The following is a 19,219-nucleotide window of genomic DNA, read 5'->3' as shown; positions in this document are numbered from 1 at the left end:
ATGGCTCATGCCTGTTCCCAAGGCCAGCTCGCCTCAGTCAGCTTCCTTGTTCCCTGCTGTCCAAAGATGACCACCACCAAAGCCCAGACATCAAAGCATCGCGCGGGTGCATCCAGAATTAGGAGTAAGAATTTCACGCGGATGCATCCAGAATTAGGAATAAGAGTTCCTCTTGGCATGTCTTTTTTTTTTTTTTTAATCAAGAAAGAAATGTACCTAAAAGCCTACTTCTCCAACATCCTATCCAAACATCGGCCAGAAGTGAGTCATCTGCCCACTATAACCCAGTTACTCAAGGGAGAATTTGATTTCTCCACCCATGACTCATCTCCTACAGCCAATTCCGCTCCAGAGGGCACTTTGCTACCAATATGTGAACAAAATCGGAGTTCAGTTAGAAAGGATGGGAAGTGGGGAGATGAAGGATGAGGAGTCTCATTCTCTTCTGAATCCTCAATGATGCTTCATCTTCCTGAAGAAGAATTTCACGGTCTCTGTCATTGTGAACACACTATTTTCATACATTTTTCCTAGTTATTTTGATACATGTACAAACACATATGTGACTATTGGGAGTTTCACTCTCAAGATCATTTGCAATGTCTGAAATGTACGAATGTCCCTTTGTGTCATTGGTGTTCTCCATTGCTGGTGGCCGAGGCATGTTCTCTGGTCCTGTGGTTCTTCGCCAGCTGGATGTACGTGTCTGTTGTTTTGTGGTGCCGTGGTTTGGTTCTGTGGCTCGGCACTCACACGTGGCCACTCTTGTTACATTCTGCGTCTCCGGGCTACATAGACATGGAGATCTATGCTGCAGGATTTGATGATATAGGCTAGCGTTTTGCTCTCTAATGTCATATGGCTTTTAGAGAACTTTCCAAATCCTACCTACACAGACTACTTTAGCAGGAGGAAAGATTGAGTATAAGCACTAAAAATAGAGGTTTGTCATAGTGAACCCACATTGGGCACACTGAGTAGGAGTCATCAGACCATGTGTTATTAAGAGTAAAGGCGTAGTGGCCTGGCGGTGTCCTGCTGTAATCAAGGAATTTGGAATTTGGAAGGTGGGAGATCACAGCTTCAGACTGCTATAGTGAGGCCCTGTCTCAAATGCAACAAGAAGACAGTGAGGAAGTGAGGAGTGGGAGGCAAGGAGCAGGAGAGGGGAGAGGGAGGGAGAGAGGGAGGGAGGAAGGGAGGGAGGAAGAGGGAGGGAGGGAGGGAAGGAGGAAAAGGGAAGGAGGGAGGGAGGGAGGGAGGGAGGGAAAGATTGCTAGAATCCAGGGAGGGTACGGAAGAGACACACATGCAGAGAAGTTGACCAGTGAGTTGTAAGAAGTTCTTGTGTATGGTTTTGCACAGTAGAATAGGTGTAGATAACAGTTATAGAATGCATTTTTTAAAAGTGAAGAGAAATTATTCTGGATATTTTTACCATATGAAAATGATATACCAAGGTAGGTATGTTTAATCGTATTTAAACATCGCCTAGTATCTGTGGGTATCAAATCATTACATGGTACTAGTATCTGTAAGTTTAACCTTTTTGTGCATTGGTTAATAACTTTAATAGTGGAGTCAAACAATACATGTTCATGCCTTCTACCTCTTTTATAACTGAGTTTTAATTATATCACCTTTTTGAATATTTCCCCTGGTACATTAGATTAAATGTATCTGAATATTTCTCCTGGTACATTAGATTAAAAGTATCTGTTTTCTACTCTATCTTATTCTTCCATGTTTGCAAATAAGCCATTCACAGAACATTTTCTATCTTTCACATTCTCTTCTCCTTTATAAATGCATTTTATCCTTTGTCATCTTTCTCCCGATGTTTGTTTTAATGGTAAATGTTCATTGGTTGAGGATATTTCCTGGCCATCTTCTGCTGTCTGCAGTAGTTCCTAGCACTGAGGTCTTGAGGACGTTGTGTTAGCAATTGTCTAAAAGCACTATGCTTCTTTGTCCAAGTTTTTAAGTGTATGCTCTAGAGATTGGTTTTAAAAGCTTCGCAGTCTACTTAGACTCCATGTTGTGCTGCTGCAAGTAGAATACAGACAGTTCACCGCTGCATAAGGCCTCTCCTTCCCACCTTCACCTGTGACGTGTCCATTAGAAATCCCACCACACTGTGTGTGTGGTGATGGCGGTCTTCTGTTTTCAATCATCACACCTGTTTGGGAGCCCCAGGGCCATGAAGACAGCCTACCGGCAGGGCAGATGGCGGCGCTTTCTCCGTGTCCCGTGGTGGGGTCGCCCCTGCTCTCACCCCGCAGCTCCTCCGGCCATCCTCCGCCACGCACGCCTAAGACCGCCTTCCTGAGGGCCCTGCGCAGTCGCGGTCAGTTCCCAAACTAGTTTGTTTCACTAAAGATTTTACTTTAAATTACGGGTGCCAGTGGCATGGGTAATTATAGGTGATGCCAGGGACGTTTTATGATGAGCTGTAAGATGTTGTAGAAGTCTGTAGGGAAAACGCAGCCGGCTCGGGTTGAGTGAGGGACGCCTAGCTTGGGACGAGGCAGCCAGTGATGCGTCGAAGGTTTCCTGTAGTTTCCACGTGAGTTCCGCAGCTAACGCTTTGTGCTGCTACTTGGGTCTGTCTGCTGTGTGGCTGGTGTGGACTGAGGAGGGGCCGGTCCCTGAGTTCTCTCCTGGCACTTTGGTGTCGTGCATGGTATCGCCTTTGTTGAGTCATCTCCAGGGAGCTCAGGAGCTGCACACAGCGCTGCCAAACCCTTTTCCTGGGTCTGACCTCTCCCGGCCGTCTCCTCCCTCCAGGGTGTTGTCTGTCCCTGTGTGGGGCGGTCCTGGCTCCCCTCAGCCCCCTGCGTGGTGCGTCTGTCGAGAGCCCTGCACATCAGACATCACTGGACACAAAGAACACACTTCAGAAGGGACCCAAAAGAGGGTTCTCCCTTCCCCGGCCGCCAACGGCTGCCACCTCCCAGACACCGGATATTAAATTCTTCTGCTCTCCTGCACAAAGAACATTCTCACTAGACAGCTGTTTTCCCAGACTATCAAATTTTGTCCCAAAAGTGGATCGCTGCTAAAAGCAGAGCAAGGCATTATTCCACACCAATCTTACCCCATTCCATGTGTGGCTCCCCCCTGGGCTGGAAGCTCACCATTTGCAGACATTTTCATGGTGAGGGTCTGATAAGTATTGATGTGATGAACCACACCACCTTTTTTCAGTGTCAAGTAAAAAGCCAACTGTTAAGTTTTGAGTCATGATACAGCGCAAGCTGGTCTCAAAGTTAGGATCCTCTTCAGAGCTAGTATTACAGGCATCTGCTACCACATCCAGCTAAACTTTTAAGGTACTCCAATGTCACACAGATAGTCTAATCTGAGCTTCTCACTTTCTCTGAAAGGCCTACATGGACCACTGAAATTAGGCTTTGAGAGAAGAAAACACTTCCTAATGTAACTTATCCCCAGGGAAATTCTGTCTCCTCCTGGAAGACCATCTCTGCAATGGTGGCGTGGAAGGAGCTGCTTCCTTGGACGATCTGAACAGCTGACCCAGGCTGCCTCACCGGCAGTTCTTTATAACAAATTGTCATGCTATGTGTTAATGTCATAGTAGGCCATGTCTTTCTGTTCCTGTCTTACTTTTACTAGAATTGCCTGATTTGGGATAACCTATGACCTTTTGAAAGATAGCACAAAATCATTGATAGTAATCGACATGGTGAAGACAGTGGCACTTTCTGAACTCAGCTGTTGAATTAGTTTTGTCAAAAGCATGTAAAACGTCTTTTAAAAGGTGGGTTTGGCAATGGCATTGGGAGATTTGGCAATTCATCAGAGTTGACGGTCTGTTATTACAAATTTCTATACTCATTTTATCTTATAATTTGTTGCTAGCTGGACACTTATTTTTCAATAGTAATACATGGAAATGTGTTATGATATGTAGGCATGCATTACATAGTGATATGGAGAGAATTCTGTGAACACACGCCTCGGAGTAAGATGCTTCTCGTAGTGACTCACGGACGTGGTGGTATGGATTCGTTATCGGGAGTCTCTGTGTGCATTCTTCATCCTGGATCTCAGGGAAATGATGCTCTGAAAATAAGTTTTGCCAGATTGACCCCCCGTTACCCTGATTGAAGTCCTTTATTAACCTTGGTCCACTTCAGGTCAGCCTTGATTCATTTAAAGTATCTTTCTTTGCCTCTTTCAAACTTAAACAGGAGTCATTCTTATTTAGAGATAGGACTTTTATGTTTCCTGTGGAGGTCTTATTCTTTTCTGCTGCGATTCTTTATATATAAGATTCCACTGATGAAGATCCCCCTCCCTGTACACTCATCCCGTGGCTTTCCACGGCCTGCCAGATTTACCCACCGCAAGCCCAGAGCCGGTGCTGTGGCCGGCATTCGTGACGTGAGTGGCACATCGTCCGGCCCCGTCCTCTGCTTTGACCTCTGGAGACTCCATGCGCAGGCCTGCAGATGAGGCTTGTCTTTGGCTCTCTGTCCCCGTCACCTGCACACACCTCCAGGAGAGCAGGGGAAGAGTGGCAAAGGCCAATGCCCAGGAAGAGGAGCTGGTGACTTTAGTGAACAGCTTGAAATTTTGTCACATCATTCCTTCCGCTGCTAGTGCTGTTGCTGCCGCTGCCCCTCCTCCTCCTCCACTTCCTCCTCCTCTTCTTTCTCTTCTTCTACTTCCTCTCCTCCCTCTCTCTTCCTTCTCTTTCTCCTCCTCCACCTCTTCCTCTTCCTCCTCCTCTTTCTCCTCCTTCTCTTTCTCCCTCTCCTCCCCCTCTTCATTCTCCTCCTCCATCTCTCCTCCTCCTCCCTCTTCCCTCTTTCTCCTTTTCTGTCTTCTTCCCTCCTTCTTCCTCCCTCTTCCTCCCTCCTCCTTTTGCGTCAGTACCAGAGCTTGAACTCAGGCACTCTTGTTCTTGCTTAGCTTTTAAGCTCAAGGCTAGATGACAAACAGAATATGATAAAGGTAGGAATTGAGTTTCAACATAGTATGATAATTTTTCATTGTATTTTCTTGAAAAATTAGAAATTAAAATTGCATTAACATATCACAAAAGCCACTCCATTATAAAAACGGCTATTATTTCAGTTGGAAATTGTACCCAAAGAATGGCAAAATTACTTGTGCCTTCAGCCTCTGTATGTTTTCAGATGTAAGCTGTTCTTGTTCATGGATGCGTTGCCTCTGAGCTTCTTTCCACGGCCCTCTCTTCTCAGCCAGTGCGCCAGGGACCGTCTCTCCGTTCCCTAAAGCCTTTCCTCGTCTCAGTCCTCAAAGCCCTGTGGCACTCCCCGTCCCTCCGGGAAAGCTGAGCCTCCTGCTTCAGGTGCGGCTCCTGTGTCAGCTCCCTGGCCGCCCGTGTGTGGCTCTCGCGTGAATGACCACGGCACTGTCAGCAGCTCGCGTGGGCGTCCTGCTCCTGCCTGCAGCTCCGGCTCAGCAGCCAGCGTTGGCTGGAGTATGGGGAGTGGATTTCTCAAGGAGGTCTCTGCTAGCAACTCTTCACGATCCACCGGTCTACTCCCCAGTCCTGTGACTAGCCATAAAATGAGCTGGGGACTTCACGGAAGACAGATCTCCAGACGGCTTTTCCAGACTTCCTGAAGCCAGGACAGAGCCAAGCGGTCTAACCTCTGAGCATCTCTCCCAATGAGTTCAGTCTCCCCGGCCATTTAGGAGCCACGGCTCAGCCCACCAACAGAGCTTGATAATACCAACCACGTTAGTGCTGTCTTGGATTTCTGTGACACACTCATTAGATCTTCATTCAAGAATTTGGAGGAAATTATTTCAGACCTAACACCGGGCACTCTGTAGGTCGTCCTAGGCCCTAGAGACTTTTTTTTTGTTTTGCTTTACAACATGAATCTAAACTACTTAATTCTTTTCATTTTTAAGAGAGTTGCACATCACACTATGCTTAGGTTACTGAGTGACAGCTACATAAATATATCTGAGGTAATATATATATTTCTGCTTTGTGGTGAAACAATACAGTTTTGTTTTATCATACTACTATTTTAGAAAATACCTTTAAAAGCATGTTTATCTTGACATCTGTTGTATGCTTTATAAACTTGGCCAACACTAACTCCACTTGAGCAAAGGCCAGCACAACTGTTTCTCTTCTGCCTTTGTGTTTTAACAGCACAGCTAATGTCAACATGACTGTATTTGCTCATATCCCAAAAGAGCTGACCAAAAACGATGTAGGAACCTAATAAATTGTCTACTTTTTTTTCCCCTGTGCCATTAATAAAGTGTTGGCACTTTTGAAAGGAAGGTATTTTTCAGGCTACAGTAATTCTGACATCAAACACCTAAATCTTATCCAAGTTGAGAGGTGACATTTTTCTCAAGGGTTGTGTCCCACATCACTATTGTCTTTCAAAAACACCCCAAAAAAACCTTTGGCCTGAGTTCATCTCATAAACTTCAGTGTCTTGATGTCTGTAGAAGTGTGTGTGTGTGTGTGTGTGTGTGTGAAGATTCCCATTTCCTCTGCTAGTAACCTGAAAAACCTAGAGTTTCTGGATGTAATCTATATCTCTGCGTTGATAACGTGATCATAGTTGTGAGCTGATTCCTGGACACTTGGGCTGGCATGATGTCATGTCAGCTGGCCGCGTGGAGTCTTGCATTCTTGTGGAGATGTATCTCGCGTCCTTCCTTCTGCGTGTATGCGGCTTCCCAGGGCTGAGGTAGCCGTCGCAGGTCCGGTCATCTCCACGTCGCCAGACTTGGCCGGGGATCTCCTCTTTGTAGAGGAGTGTCTTCGAGAGCATTGTCTTCTGCCCTCACACGAGCCTTCTAACGTGTGGGAGCACCTGGGGATGGCGTTCCTTCCATCCGCCCATGCCTGGGGCGTTTCCTGGGCAGATCGCTCTGCACGCACTTCCCCCGGTGCCTGTGCAGGGATCCTGCTCGGCCCTCTGCCCTCTTCACACCGCCTGGCATCGCGCAAGCGCCACGCACAGGCCATTGCTCGACAGCCACGTCTTGTTTATATCAGATCAGACTTTCTCAGGCTCTGGTTTTCAGCCTTTCTTCACCGCCTGTTGAGATCACACTATTCCATCATTCGTTGTTACTCCAAATGAGCGGCTTGTTCCTAGCCATTCCATTCTTTAGGTTTCTGGACTTGTTCCCACTGGCCGTACCTCTATTCGTGCTTGTCCTGCGCTCCCTGCAGTTATATTTAGCAGTTGCCCAGGGAGAGTTGACTTTATGAAAATATTTGTGACTTTCTAAAATTAGCAAAGCAGATCACATTTTGGGTTCACTAGAGGGAGCTCAATAATTAAAATAACCTTCCTAGAAATTACTCTGTTTAAGAAACCAGGGCTGAGGATGTAGCTTGGACAGAGTGCTTGCCTAGAATGTGTGAGACTTGGTACAAGCACCAAATTGCAAGCACACCAACACACATAACACACACACTACACTGCACACCAACACATACCTCACACCACACAGCACACACCCTACACCAACACACACTACAGCACATACCAACACATGCACACACTACACACATGTGCCCCATACCACACATACTGAGAGATCAAAACGTCTTTACAAAGAGTCACAAGTTATCTAGCGTTTTTTTTTTCTTTGATCCAGGCCTGAACTCTGGGCCTGGGCGCTGTCCCTCAGCTCTTCAGCTCGACTAGCACTCTACCACTTGAGCCACGGTGCCACTTCTGGCTTTTTCTGCTTATGTGGTGCTGAGGAATCGAACCCAGCGCATCATACATGCAAAGCAAGCACTCTACCACTGACCCACCTTCCCAGCCCTTGTTTTGTCTTTTAATGTGAAGATCCTCCTGTGTTTTCTTACAGAGAATAGTAGATTTGTTTTAGGAAGCCATGTGGTCTTAACTAGTCATTTTAAAAAAACAAAGTTTTGTCATTACGTTCTGCCTTGTATGATATGTTTGTGTGTTGCCTTGAGCTGGCTATGCACGTTTGTGCCCACTATGGTTATGTTGAGAACTCGGTGATGGTAGCAGGGCGTGGGCCGAGATGTGAGGCAGAGGCTGCTGCTGCTCACGGTCAGTGTCCGTGTGCGTGCATGCGTGTGTGTGCGTGCTTGTGTGTGTGTGTGTGTGTGTGTGTGTGTGTAGAGGGCTCAGCCCCTGGCTCCCGCACACTCTGTAAGGACACCCTCTCACCAGGCAGCTTCCAGCATGGTGAGCACCTTCCTGTTGTTTATGAGCTACTGAGTATACCATAACTTATTACTGCAGCGGGAGCAGGCATGGACGCCTTGTCATGTCTCGTCTGCTCTTTCTGTATTTTCTTTTCTTTTCTTTTCTCTTCTCTTTCCTTACTTCTTTTCCTCCCTTCCCTCCCCTTCTCTCCCCCCTCCTCCTTTTCCTCCTCCCTCCCCTATGTTCCCCTCTCCTTCCCTCCCCTCCCCTCCCTTCCCTTCCCTCCCCTCTCTTCCTCCCCCTCCCTTCCTCTCTGTTGTAGGGCTGGTCCTCAGGGCCGGGGAGCTGTCCCTGAGCTCTTTTTGCTCAAGCCTGGTGCTCTACCACTTTGAGCCACTGCTCTACTTCCGGTTTTCTGGTGGTGCATTGAACTTCCTGCCTGGGCTGGCTTCAAACCAGTATCATCAGCCTCCTGAGTAGCTAGGATTACAGGCGTGAACCACGGGCACCTGGCCTGTATTTTCTGTCTTACCCTTTCTTAGCGGTGTGACCGTCCTTCTGTGGACTGGGCCATGACTGGAGACGCCATCCAGGCCTCCTTCCTTCACTCAATCCAACATGGTGCTCTCTTTGGGAAGACCACTGCCCTCTTGCGGTCAATGGCGCTTGGTCGCCATTCAACCCCGACTACCTAGCCAAGCGCTTAGGGTATGGCTGGTGGTCAACCAGTACTTGAACTCACGATGCCGGTGCCCCGTCTCACCTCGGTACGGAGCCGTCAGCAAGGACTTCTGAGTTGAAGCATTTGTTCTTGTTTGCTCTTCTCACCCTGGTTCTGTCCAGGCTCTTACTATCTCTGTTGAAGTAGCATTTATCCAAGTCCTGCCCTTCCTCCTCTGCTGCTGCCCCCGGCGGCCATTTGGGGAGCACTCGCCATGCCTCTCGCCAACCACAGCCACCTTCTCCTCCGTAGCACTGGGACAGGCTCCCCGTGACCCGCTTCCTTAGGCTCCAAGGTCCCCACTGGCCAGTCTCTAACTCTTCTTTCAGGTATCATCGGACTGGTCTTCTATTTGTGTTGCAGATCAGCTCTGGGTCTGGTGTGGAGCGGGAGTTAGAAGGGTTCCTGGGAGGGAAGACACAGTGCAGCGTCTAGAAATGCTAGTGAGAAGGCAGGGCTCGGGGAGGCGCATGGCCTCTTGGCTCCGCTCGAAGCTTCGCTGGTTACTCACACCCGACTCCTGAGATGCTCAGAGGCGGCGTCGGCTGTAGGCAGAACACACGTTCATCCAACAGTTGTTCATGGAGTCCTTTCCATGTGCCAGCCTGTCTACACCTGCAAGCTCAGGTGGGCCCGCAGGCTCGCTCTGACCCGTGGGATAATGGCTCCCAGTTCTGCAGTCAGGCTGGAAGATCTTGAGAGTGTTTGAAGCTCAAGCCATTATCATCACAGCTCTTTTTTAGATGCAATCGATGTTTACTCAGCCCCGGAGGCAATTTTTCCAGCGCTGTGAGAGGCCTAACGCATCCTTAGCAACCACCTTATACCCGCGGAGCTCTGCCAGAGGCGTGCGTTCAGGATGACCTGACTCAGTCCTGAGAGGTCCTTTGAGGTGGACGGAGACACAAAACCAGTGCCGTACATCTCGGTTGATGATGCATCCAGGAGATTTGGAATACAGATGCACAGTGGTCCTAGTAATTAAGATGCATGGTAGTACTGGGAGCCTAGGGCAGAGTGGTGCTGGGAGCACAGCACACGGTACTGCTGGGAGCACAGTGCACAGTACTGCTGGGAGCACAGCACACGGTACTGCTGGGAACAGAAGTGACAGGCATCGGACAGCACTCCTGGGCAGGGAGACAGAGCGACTGCCTATGGGAGCGAGGTCTAAAAGGAGATGAAAGCATGGGGCGCAACTATGGTGACTGAATGTGCTCACTGCTAACCAGACTCAGGAGAACCGTGTCACCAGAGAATTGAGCAGTAAAAGTAATAATAATAGGACAGGGAAGGTGGCTCAGTGGTAGAGTGCTTGTCTAGCATGCATGAAGCCCTGGGTTCGATTCCTCAGCACCACATAAGCAGAAAAAGCCAGAACTAGTGCTGTGGCTCAAGTGGTAGAGTGCTAGCTTTGAGCAAAAGCAGCTCAGGGACAGCGCCCAGGCCCTGAGTTCAAGCCCCAGGACAGGCAAAATAAATAAAGTAAAATTACTGTCCTTGATCTAAGAATGATGCCATTCCTGTTCAGAAGATAAAACAAATTGCTGGAGAGCCAAGCCCACGGCCATCACAAGTGCTCAGCCCCTTTCTCCAGGTGGGATGTCTTCCGTGAATGCGGCGCTGTGGTGAAGCCGTTGCGTTTTCCTGCCTTGTGTGTTCGCAGCAGGTAGCAGACCGCAGGCCTTGTACCGTCAACCAGTAAAGGTGTCTCATATTTACGTGAAATGAAAATCAACACTTCTGATGGTACCGGGATCTGCACTGGGGCCATGTGCTGGCGCAAGCTTGTGCGCCACCGCCAGCCTTCCTGGCGTGCTTATTTTTCGTGTGAGTTTGCATTCCCCCTCGGCCCAGGCCACCTGGGTCGCAAGGTGCTGCTCACAGACATAAGCCACCACGTGGGGCGCTCCTGTTCAGACTCCGGTGAGGGGGTACTCTTCTTATGTAACTGGTCAGGACAGGATAGCGTCCCCTGGACGTTGAAAGGTTTCAGCAGGTATTGAAAGGGAACATGAGCGCTGGGACACGGGTGAGAGAGGAGAGAGTGAAGAAGGGAAGGAAGCGAGGCAGGAATGATGGCCGGGAAGAAAAGCTCAGCGCTGGGTCGCACATGGTGACGGGAGCTCCAAGCCATTTGAAAATGGCTAAAGGACAGGAGGGCAAATTCTGCATGTGAGGCACTGCATGTGGTAATGAGCTCCACTTAGGCCTTTTAAAAGGGACCCTGGGTTCAATCCCAACACCCCAGATAAACCAGGTAAACTGGGAAACAACGGGATCATTTCCTCATGCACCTACACATCACCTACCTCATTAAAGGCTGTGACCGTGCAAAGTGGGAAAGGGCCGCACATTCACGCGAACGAGGGAGAAATGACTTTGAGAACTAAGGAGGATGCTCAGTCTCACCCATGAAAGACATGTCGAGGGAAGTCACACCAGAAACCCCATTTCCTTATTAGTTTGACCATGGAGGTAAAGATATGAAAAAGCAAACTTTCACTGGCAGAAGTATCCACATCACCCCCGTAGCGCCACCCCTGAGTCTTCCTGAGACTACAATTGCACTGGTTCAAATGACACACGAAAACCCTCCTCCTCAGCCTCTGGCAGTGGCAAAATACTCCAAATGAGATCAATGTCGCCGATGCAAATTTGGTGAGTGAAAGCAGAAGTGAGCGTGTGAGGGAGTGAACGCCTCAGGTCAGAAGAGGAAGCTTCCAGAATGCTCGCAGACCCCTGGGCTCAGGGGCCTCACATTAGGAGCCACTTTTACCCAAGGAGGTGTCCTCAGGGCCCAGGGTGGATGGAGACACACCACAGGGAGAGGCTGTCACCACTTCAAATCCTGTAGCAAAACCCTAGAGCTTAGTGCTTGCGTTGGCATGGGGTCATCCTGATAACGGAATGTCTGTGACACTTTCCACGCAAACGCTGGCAGGACCAGCGTGGCAGCACCACACACAACACATTTGCTGACATAGATCCATCCGATACAGCGTTTGGAAACAACAATGAAATGGTTCAATGTGTGTCCTGTGTTTCCTTGGCTTGTTTTTAGACAAGCAAGGTCAGTATACATGTAATTAGATTAACTCCAACGTACTTATCTCACTAACACAAAATATAGATCAAGGAAAGTCAGCCGCTCTTATTCTTTCCATGTCAAATCCACTTGTGTAAATTTCGTGGGTATCCCTCAAAACAACAGGGAAAATTCTTAAAATACATGGGATATGGCAAACAATCATAACATTTGGTTTATGATGACATAATTTCCAAATTACCCTACTTGATATGTATTTTTTTAGTTCATTATAACACAAGTAGATATATTGCCCTAAAATATACGTCAATTGAAATCTACAATTATTCATTCGTTTGAATCTTTTTTAAAGCAAAGTTTAGTACTATTCCTCATTATATACTTACTAAGTAGCTAAAAAAGAAGAAATTTAATATGATAGTGTATTTTTAAACAAAATAGTGAATAACTAGTTAATAACTACTTGTAAGAGACAATTTTGGTAGTTTTTTCTGAGGTTTGTGTGTGTGTGTGTTTACAAATCTGATTTAAATGTTCTATAGAAGAAAAGTTTTCCATGTTAGTAAGTGAATCATTAATAGTTCTAGCTTACTGTTAATGAAAAATTATCCTGTTACCAGCATACACAGTATAGAAAGCAAGACTCAATAGTAGCAACAGAACTACTTTTCTAATGTTTAGGAAACCTGGGTAATATGACATTGCGGATGAGTGCTGGTGGGAATCTTTGACAATTATACAATTTCTTGGTGCACTGTCTTGAGCTGCCAGCGGATTCTTGTCTGTCCTTGATTTAATTGTCAGCAGTAACCATACTTGGATCATAAATATGAATCAATGAAGACTACCACATTTGGCCTTGTCCTAATGACAAGGCTTGAGGTCTTCCGGATTTCTTATTGAATGTGTTACGTTTGCAGATAGCATAGCTATCTTCATCTATGCAAAAAGAATACAAATGAACAACAAATTTTATCAAAACAAACACTTGAATCATCTTTTGGAGTTTAATGGCCTTAAGAATGAATTAAATACAGATAATGTAACTAAGTCGTGCTGATATTAAGAGAAAATTTATGGTGCAGCTTTAACTACAGTCTGTTACAAATTGTGCCTGGAGAGTTTTATAGCTTTGTTTTCAAGGAGGCAGGATAGGAATTGCATCAGGAAGGCCAGGCATAAAGAAGTTCAGGAATTCAAACTGCTCTTATGACTGGTATTTAGCAATGACCAGATATTCAAAGAAAGACCTCCATTAAACAGGAACTATAAAATGTAGTTAATAGAACTTCGTGTGAACTGACAGTATATAAAGGCTTTTCGAGAGATGCCAAGCCACCCTTCAGTTTTACATTGGAAAAAGACAGGAATTTCATGAAAGAAAAGTGAGAAAATAGGGGTAATGCAGTTCTGGAAGGGTGATTCTGTGGGCGGTGTGTGCAAATCACCTTGTGCAGTTCTTACCCAACCAGAGTGAGCCACAGAAAGAAGCTGGCTATGCCAGCAAACAGACCTTTCATTGAATTTGGTGCTAAATCTTTGGAAATTAGTGGACACATGCTTAGAAAACATTTACAGCTCCAAAAGATACCTCCAGAAATCTGTTCAACCTACAATTGTGTGTATATTAAGTCTCTGGCATTTAGACTTAAAACCGATGGCTATGTGACTAGGGTGCAGTTTATTTTTTTAGAAAGGCGTAGCTGAGCAAGTATTATTAGGCAGTGGCCTTGTGATAGCCTAGCGTGCCGTCATGTGTGGGGTATTACTGTGTATGGAACAAAGCTTCGTACTTCCCACAGTAATGACTATTTTCTGACAGAGTCTGCAGCTTTAATATATTTATTAACTATGTTTTATGACTTTTAAAACTCTCATTAAGAAACTCAGGCCTGGGTGCTGTCCCTGAGCTTTTGCACTCAAGGCTAGCACTCGACCACTTTGAGCTACAGCGCCACTTCTCATTTTCTGGTGGTTAATTGGAGAAGAGTCTCACAGACTTACCTGCCCTGGCTGGCTTTGAACCAGGATCCTCAGATCTCAGCCTCCTGAGTAGCGAGGATGACCGGCGTGAGCCACCGGCGCCCGGTCATACAATGCTCTTTCACTTTTTTGAAGTTGAAACCGAAGAGCAGAACCTCTGCTAAGCAGTACAGTAGTTACATAATATAGATTTTCTAATTATTATAAGAGTCTAGGGAGTTCTTGGACTTTTTTTTTTAGCTTTTCACTCAATGAAAGTACTAATAAAAATGTATTATTATTTTCTTCTTAGGTGATAGGAAAGTCTGTCTTTTGAGAACTTACTAACATATGGCGACCACTTGGCATTCTTGTGTACTAATTACTATTTCACTTTTTCACGTAAGAGTTTAATATACAATGAACTCTATAGCTAAAGAGTGAGACAAGAAAATACAAAGTAAAATATGATTTTTCTGGCTAGCTCGAGGGCTTGAACCAGAGCCGTGCTGGGCCTGGGCTTGCCAGGAAAGCTCTCTGCAGTTGCTTTTCTACCAGATACTTAGGAAGCGGGTTTTGAAGCTGTTCCGTCGCACATATGACTCAGATCTGTTACTCGGTTTCTTTGGAATGGCTCTTTAGTTTAATTGCTGCTAAGCTATTTTGGCTTCTTAAGATTGTTTTGCCCTCACCATTGCAGGAAAGGTGGCAAATAGCTATGTTAATTTTGAAAGTCATTACACCAATTGGAAACTGTAGTTCAGAAAAGGTGTGTGCTGCCAGATGAGAATTTAGTCATCACCTAACGGTGCCAACGCCACTCTTCTTCAAGATGTGTGCGTGAAACTCCAGGTCGGCAAAACCCACGAAGATTCTCAGCTCTCCTCGAGTCTGTTAGAGACACCATGAAAGGGGGGAGTGAGGCTTCAGAAAACCCCACTCCTGGACGTTTGGAGAACAGAGCTGAGCACCCTTTAAAAAGCAGAAGCAGAAGCAACACACCATAACCTCCCCCAGATAACTTTTTTGGTAGCTGTGGTGATTGGATTAAGAGAAATACTCATTATGTAATTGTGAAAATTATATTATTATAAATAGATTACTTTAAAGAAAATATAATCCCAGAAGAGAGGAATGAAACTTGGGAAGGTTGCCAGTGGCCGCGCCTCCTGTTCCTGCCCACACCCACAGTGGGCTACCCTGGACGCACCCGTGGAGGGCAGAAGGTTCTGGAGGGTTCTGGAGTGCGAGCTAAGATCAGCCCTGGTCATCTCTACCACAAGTGGCCAGAACTCTTCAAATCCCTACACTTCCACTTCTAGGAAAAAGCAAATTCTGGCTCTTTTGCCACAAGTCAAGTAGATCCCAAATAAAATATACTCACCTCGCTCATCGTCGGACTCAAGAGTGATCGATAAAATATGCTCACCTCGCTCATCGCCAGACTCAAGAGTGATGGATAAAATACTCACCTCGCTCACGCATCGCCGGACTCAAGAATGATCGAAGGCCAGCAGGAGTGGGAGCATTCAAATGAGAGCACAGGAAGAGGAAGAGGAGGAGGAAGTATTAGCATAGGTGATGCCTAAGAGGAAAGGCGCAAACCCCTCCTTGCCCTCCTTGCGCTTCCCTTTCCTGCCTCCTTCCTTCCCTCACTTCCTCCCTCCCTCCTTCCCTCTCTCCTTCCTTCCTTTCTTCCTTCCTTCCTTCCTTCTTTCCTTCCTTCCTTCCTTCTTTCCTTCCTGTATGTTTCTTCCTTCCTTCCTTTCCCGGGTGTTGCTGGGTTAGTTTGGAAGAGGCGATTGAGGTTTCTTTACCCTGTTCATATTTATAATGTCCTTCATCCAAAGAGCACCAGAAGAGGCTTGAGTCAGACCCATCGCCTAGGCCTCTCCTGTGGCAGTGGGGAGCAGCCCTGGGCTGGGCCGTGGTGTGCTGCACACGGCCCCCTGTGGTCTGGAGGACGGATCTTACATGGTGACAGAGGCACGGGCATTCTGTATGATCACAATGAGCCATCAAAGGGGGGGGGGCTGTGACCTTGGCACTTCCCCTGGAACCTCTCTTCCATGTGAGCGAGCACCCAATGGGCTGGCTTATGACACAGATATCAGCAATCCTCAGCGCTCTCTCCAACCCCTGGGCGAGGCCTCCAAACCAGCAGGCCCGCACCAGAGTTGTTCATCGGAGTCTGACATTCTCACATGGCTTGTTGCACTCAGGACACAGTTCATCCTGAAGCACAGATGTGTCTGGGATGTGATGCACAGCTGTACTCCTGTCCCTAATACCAAATCTAACTTGCAGTGGAAAGTGACACTTGAACGTTTGTTCTCCGGTTAGTACAAAGTGACTACACAAAGTCATATGTCACCAGCAATGGAAGAGAAAACCTGTCTGCAGTGCAGAGCTAGCCGCTATGTCTGTTCTCGCCCTCCAGAAGAACTCCAAGCCTGTCTCCTGGCCTGCGTCTTCATAGCCTTTTCCTGAGCTGTTGTGGACACAGTCTGCTCTTTCCAGCACCTGCTGAGATGGCCGGTGTGTGGCATGGCCAGACTGGACACAAGTCAAGGTCAGATGAGGTCCACCCTCTGTCCGTGAGCTCAACGGCAGTTGGCAGAGGGCGTCTGCGATGCATTGTAAATGAGCTCTTTGGAAAGGCTGGTGGTGATAACACAGACCTTACTGGAAGGCTGGATTCTAGAGTCTCTTCATGGATTGGATAGCTGGATTCTAGAGTCCTTACGTTGATTGGATAGTGAGATTCTAGAGTCTTTACATTGATTGGATAGTGAGATTCTAGAGTCTCTTCATGGATTGGATAGCTAAATTCTAGAGTCTTTTCATGTGTGAAGGCTTAAGTGACTGGATCATTTCTCTATATTTTTAAATTACATTTTTATTGCTTTTAGTTGAAAAGAGTCTCAATCTGAGCTTTTGAAGGAATTGTTCATGTGTATGGTATGCACATGTGCGTGTCTGTGTGTCTGTATGCGTCTGTCTGTGCATGCTTTGCTTTACTTTTCTCTGCCATCTGAACTGACAGCAGTGTGTGGCCAGCCATACCCATTCTCTGACTTTGAGAGTTTAAATCACTAAAGGGTTTGATGACCTGGAACAAGTAGTTCATCTGGTCAAGGATTGGGAGGAAATACACTGATGTGAACACCCCCCCCCCAAAAAAAAAAGATTCTTCCATCCTGGGATGTGTGGGGAGCAGACATTTTTAAGCTACAATTTAGACCCCTTTTGATTTCGGCACATAATATTCTACTAAAACTCATTTGAATCTTCTTCTAACCTATTTTACAATCTTTTTTCCTTTGTGTTACTTATTTGGATGAAGTAAGGTTGGAGGAGCATCAGCCTCAAACAAGCTGGTGATTTTTTTTTTAAAAAAAAAAACAGAAATTGCCTAAAGTATTTCTGTCTCTCAACGCCCTGGGTCACGGTGTCCTACTGAGAGAGTCCTGGCATGCTACCAGCAAGTCCCAAATTGTTTTCTTTCCTTTTTACAGACCCTGACTTTTTAGAAGAAATCTTTTTCAGTCTTTAGTTTTACATACAGCCTGTGTTTAAAGCCTAATGCTAACAATAAAGATGATATACCCTAGATCACGTGGGAACTTGGGGAGAGATGCATGACCCATGCTAGCAGGATAGAAGCGCATGCATGGATGTGCCTAAATCATAGTCCTCAGTAATGTTTCATTTTTTCCCCTAGTTATTTTAAGAACTTTGAAGGACTTTGTAGATGAAAAAATTGTTTCCCAGACTATTTTCTGCAGCTACATTAGCAATGTGACGTCTCTACTCTGGGTGCAAGTACTGGGACTGGAAGGGGTAGGCAGAGTTGACTATTGTTGCGTGACATATTGCTATGGACTTTTATACGTTGCTACACATTGTCCAGAGAGCAATATATAACAATCATTGGGGAAAGTATTCACCAGTGAAAACAACACTTAAAGTTTACAAGGCAACTCGGGAGAAATTGTTCTACAAAGTGTGGAAAGGGGAGGGGAGGGAAGATGGAGGGGGTGAGTTTGCAAGCATGGATGGAAACGGTACATTGAAATTCCCTCCTACAACCAATATATGCTAACAGAAAATGTGTTTTAAACAGTGAAAAGACCAGTTCTGTTCAGTGAGCTTCCCGTCATCGGCCAGAGGCTAGCCCAACCAAAGTGTGCGTGTGTTTAAAAAAAAGAGAAGAAGCTCATATCATTACCCCATTCTTGTTGATCAAGTTCTTCCAGCCCTTCCCTTTCTCTGCCAACCTTCTTGGGCGTACCTGCCGTCGCTGAACTCCAGGACCTGCAGGGACTGGAGTTTTAGGTGAGCACATGGCTGACGAGTGTGCTGGAAGTCGGGATTTACCATAAAAGTTATTTGCTAAAAAAGATTGCTAATGTCTTCATCGCCTTCAAGTTCAGCTTAGAAACTGTAACTCGCTTTTCTCCTGGGAGCACTGCCAATATGCACGGCGCTCCGTGCAAGCGCCTGGTGTTAGCTGCTCACAAAGGGCCTCCTCCTGCCTACTTCACGCAGCACTCGGTCACCGGTGCTGTGTTCCACTCAGGTAGCATTCTGTAATTCTATTCGAGACGTTAATTCGGGGGCAGGGAAAATGACTTTGCTGTTGAAGTCCCAGGTGAAAGGACTGCCCAAAATTTGAGAAAGTCTGGGTACTGTGACACTGGAGGGGTGGCAGCACACATTGCCCATGGGCCATTTCTTACCTGTTTTCACCCATTACGGCTCGGACCACCTCCTCACGCCTGCTGTTTAATTTTCCTTACACATGGGAGAAGGTGCCAACAGTCGTACTGCCCTCGACTTCAGGAAACTAAAACGGAGATGCAGGTTGCTTAACTTCCCACAGTTGGTAGATGTCCCTCCCTAGATTCTGATCCAACCGTTTGGCTCCAGGATTCTGGCTTTCCGCACAGCACATTGAGCTTGAACTGTGTTCCCTATTGTACATTGTGAATGTACTTGTATACAGTGCTCAAATATTTAGTGAAATATGATTCGTGGTGATAAACATCGCTGATCTCGTTTAGGATCTTAAATTCTAGAGCTGCTTTCTCTCTCCAAGATCTTATTAAATAACAACAAAGGGCTAGTGCCCAGGTGAAATAGTTGTCAAAGATAACTATTTCAGCTGGATTTGAGGAATGGGTAAAATGTTACCAGGTGGGGCAAAAAGGGGCGAGCTAGCCAGTGGAGGAGGAGATGGCACAAAGGATAGAAACATACCCTAGCACATGACTGTCCCTTAGAATTAGTATTTCGTTGGGTAGAGGAGGCCAGAAA

General features: G+C 46.5%; 1 protein-coding gene across 1 annotated transcript in view; it reads right to left on the bottom strand.

Moving 5' to 3' along the window:
- Positions 1-15,293, bottom strand: part of Pgr (progesterone receptor) — a 56,121-nt gene extending 40,828 nt beyond the window's left edge. The window contains exons 1-2 of the mRNA XM_042682740.1: positions 15,285-15,293; positions 14,703-14,791 (exon numbers count right to left, since the gene is read on the bottom strand). Of these exons, the coding sequence (XP_042538674.1) occupies positions 14,703-14,791; positions 15,285-15,293 (98 nt within the window). The remainder of the gene's footprint in view (positions 1-14,702; positions 14,792-15,284) is intronic.
- Positions 15,294-19,219: the final 3,926 nt, after the last annotated feature.

This window comes from Dipodomys spectabilis, unplaced genomic scaffold, assembly GCF_019054845.1.
Source record: "Dipodomys spectabilis isolate Male_0828 unplaced genomic scaffold, ASM1905484v1 ptg000076l, whole genome shotgun sequence".
NCBI lineage: Eukaryota > Metazoa > Chordata > Mammalia > Rodentia > Heteromyidae > Dipodomys > Dipodomys spectabilis.
The sequence above is the reverse complement of the archived record's forward strand: the minus strand, read 5'-3'. Positions and strand labels throughout refer to the sequence as shown.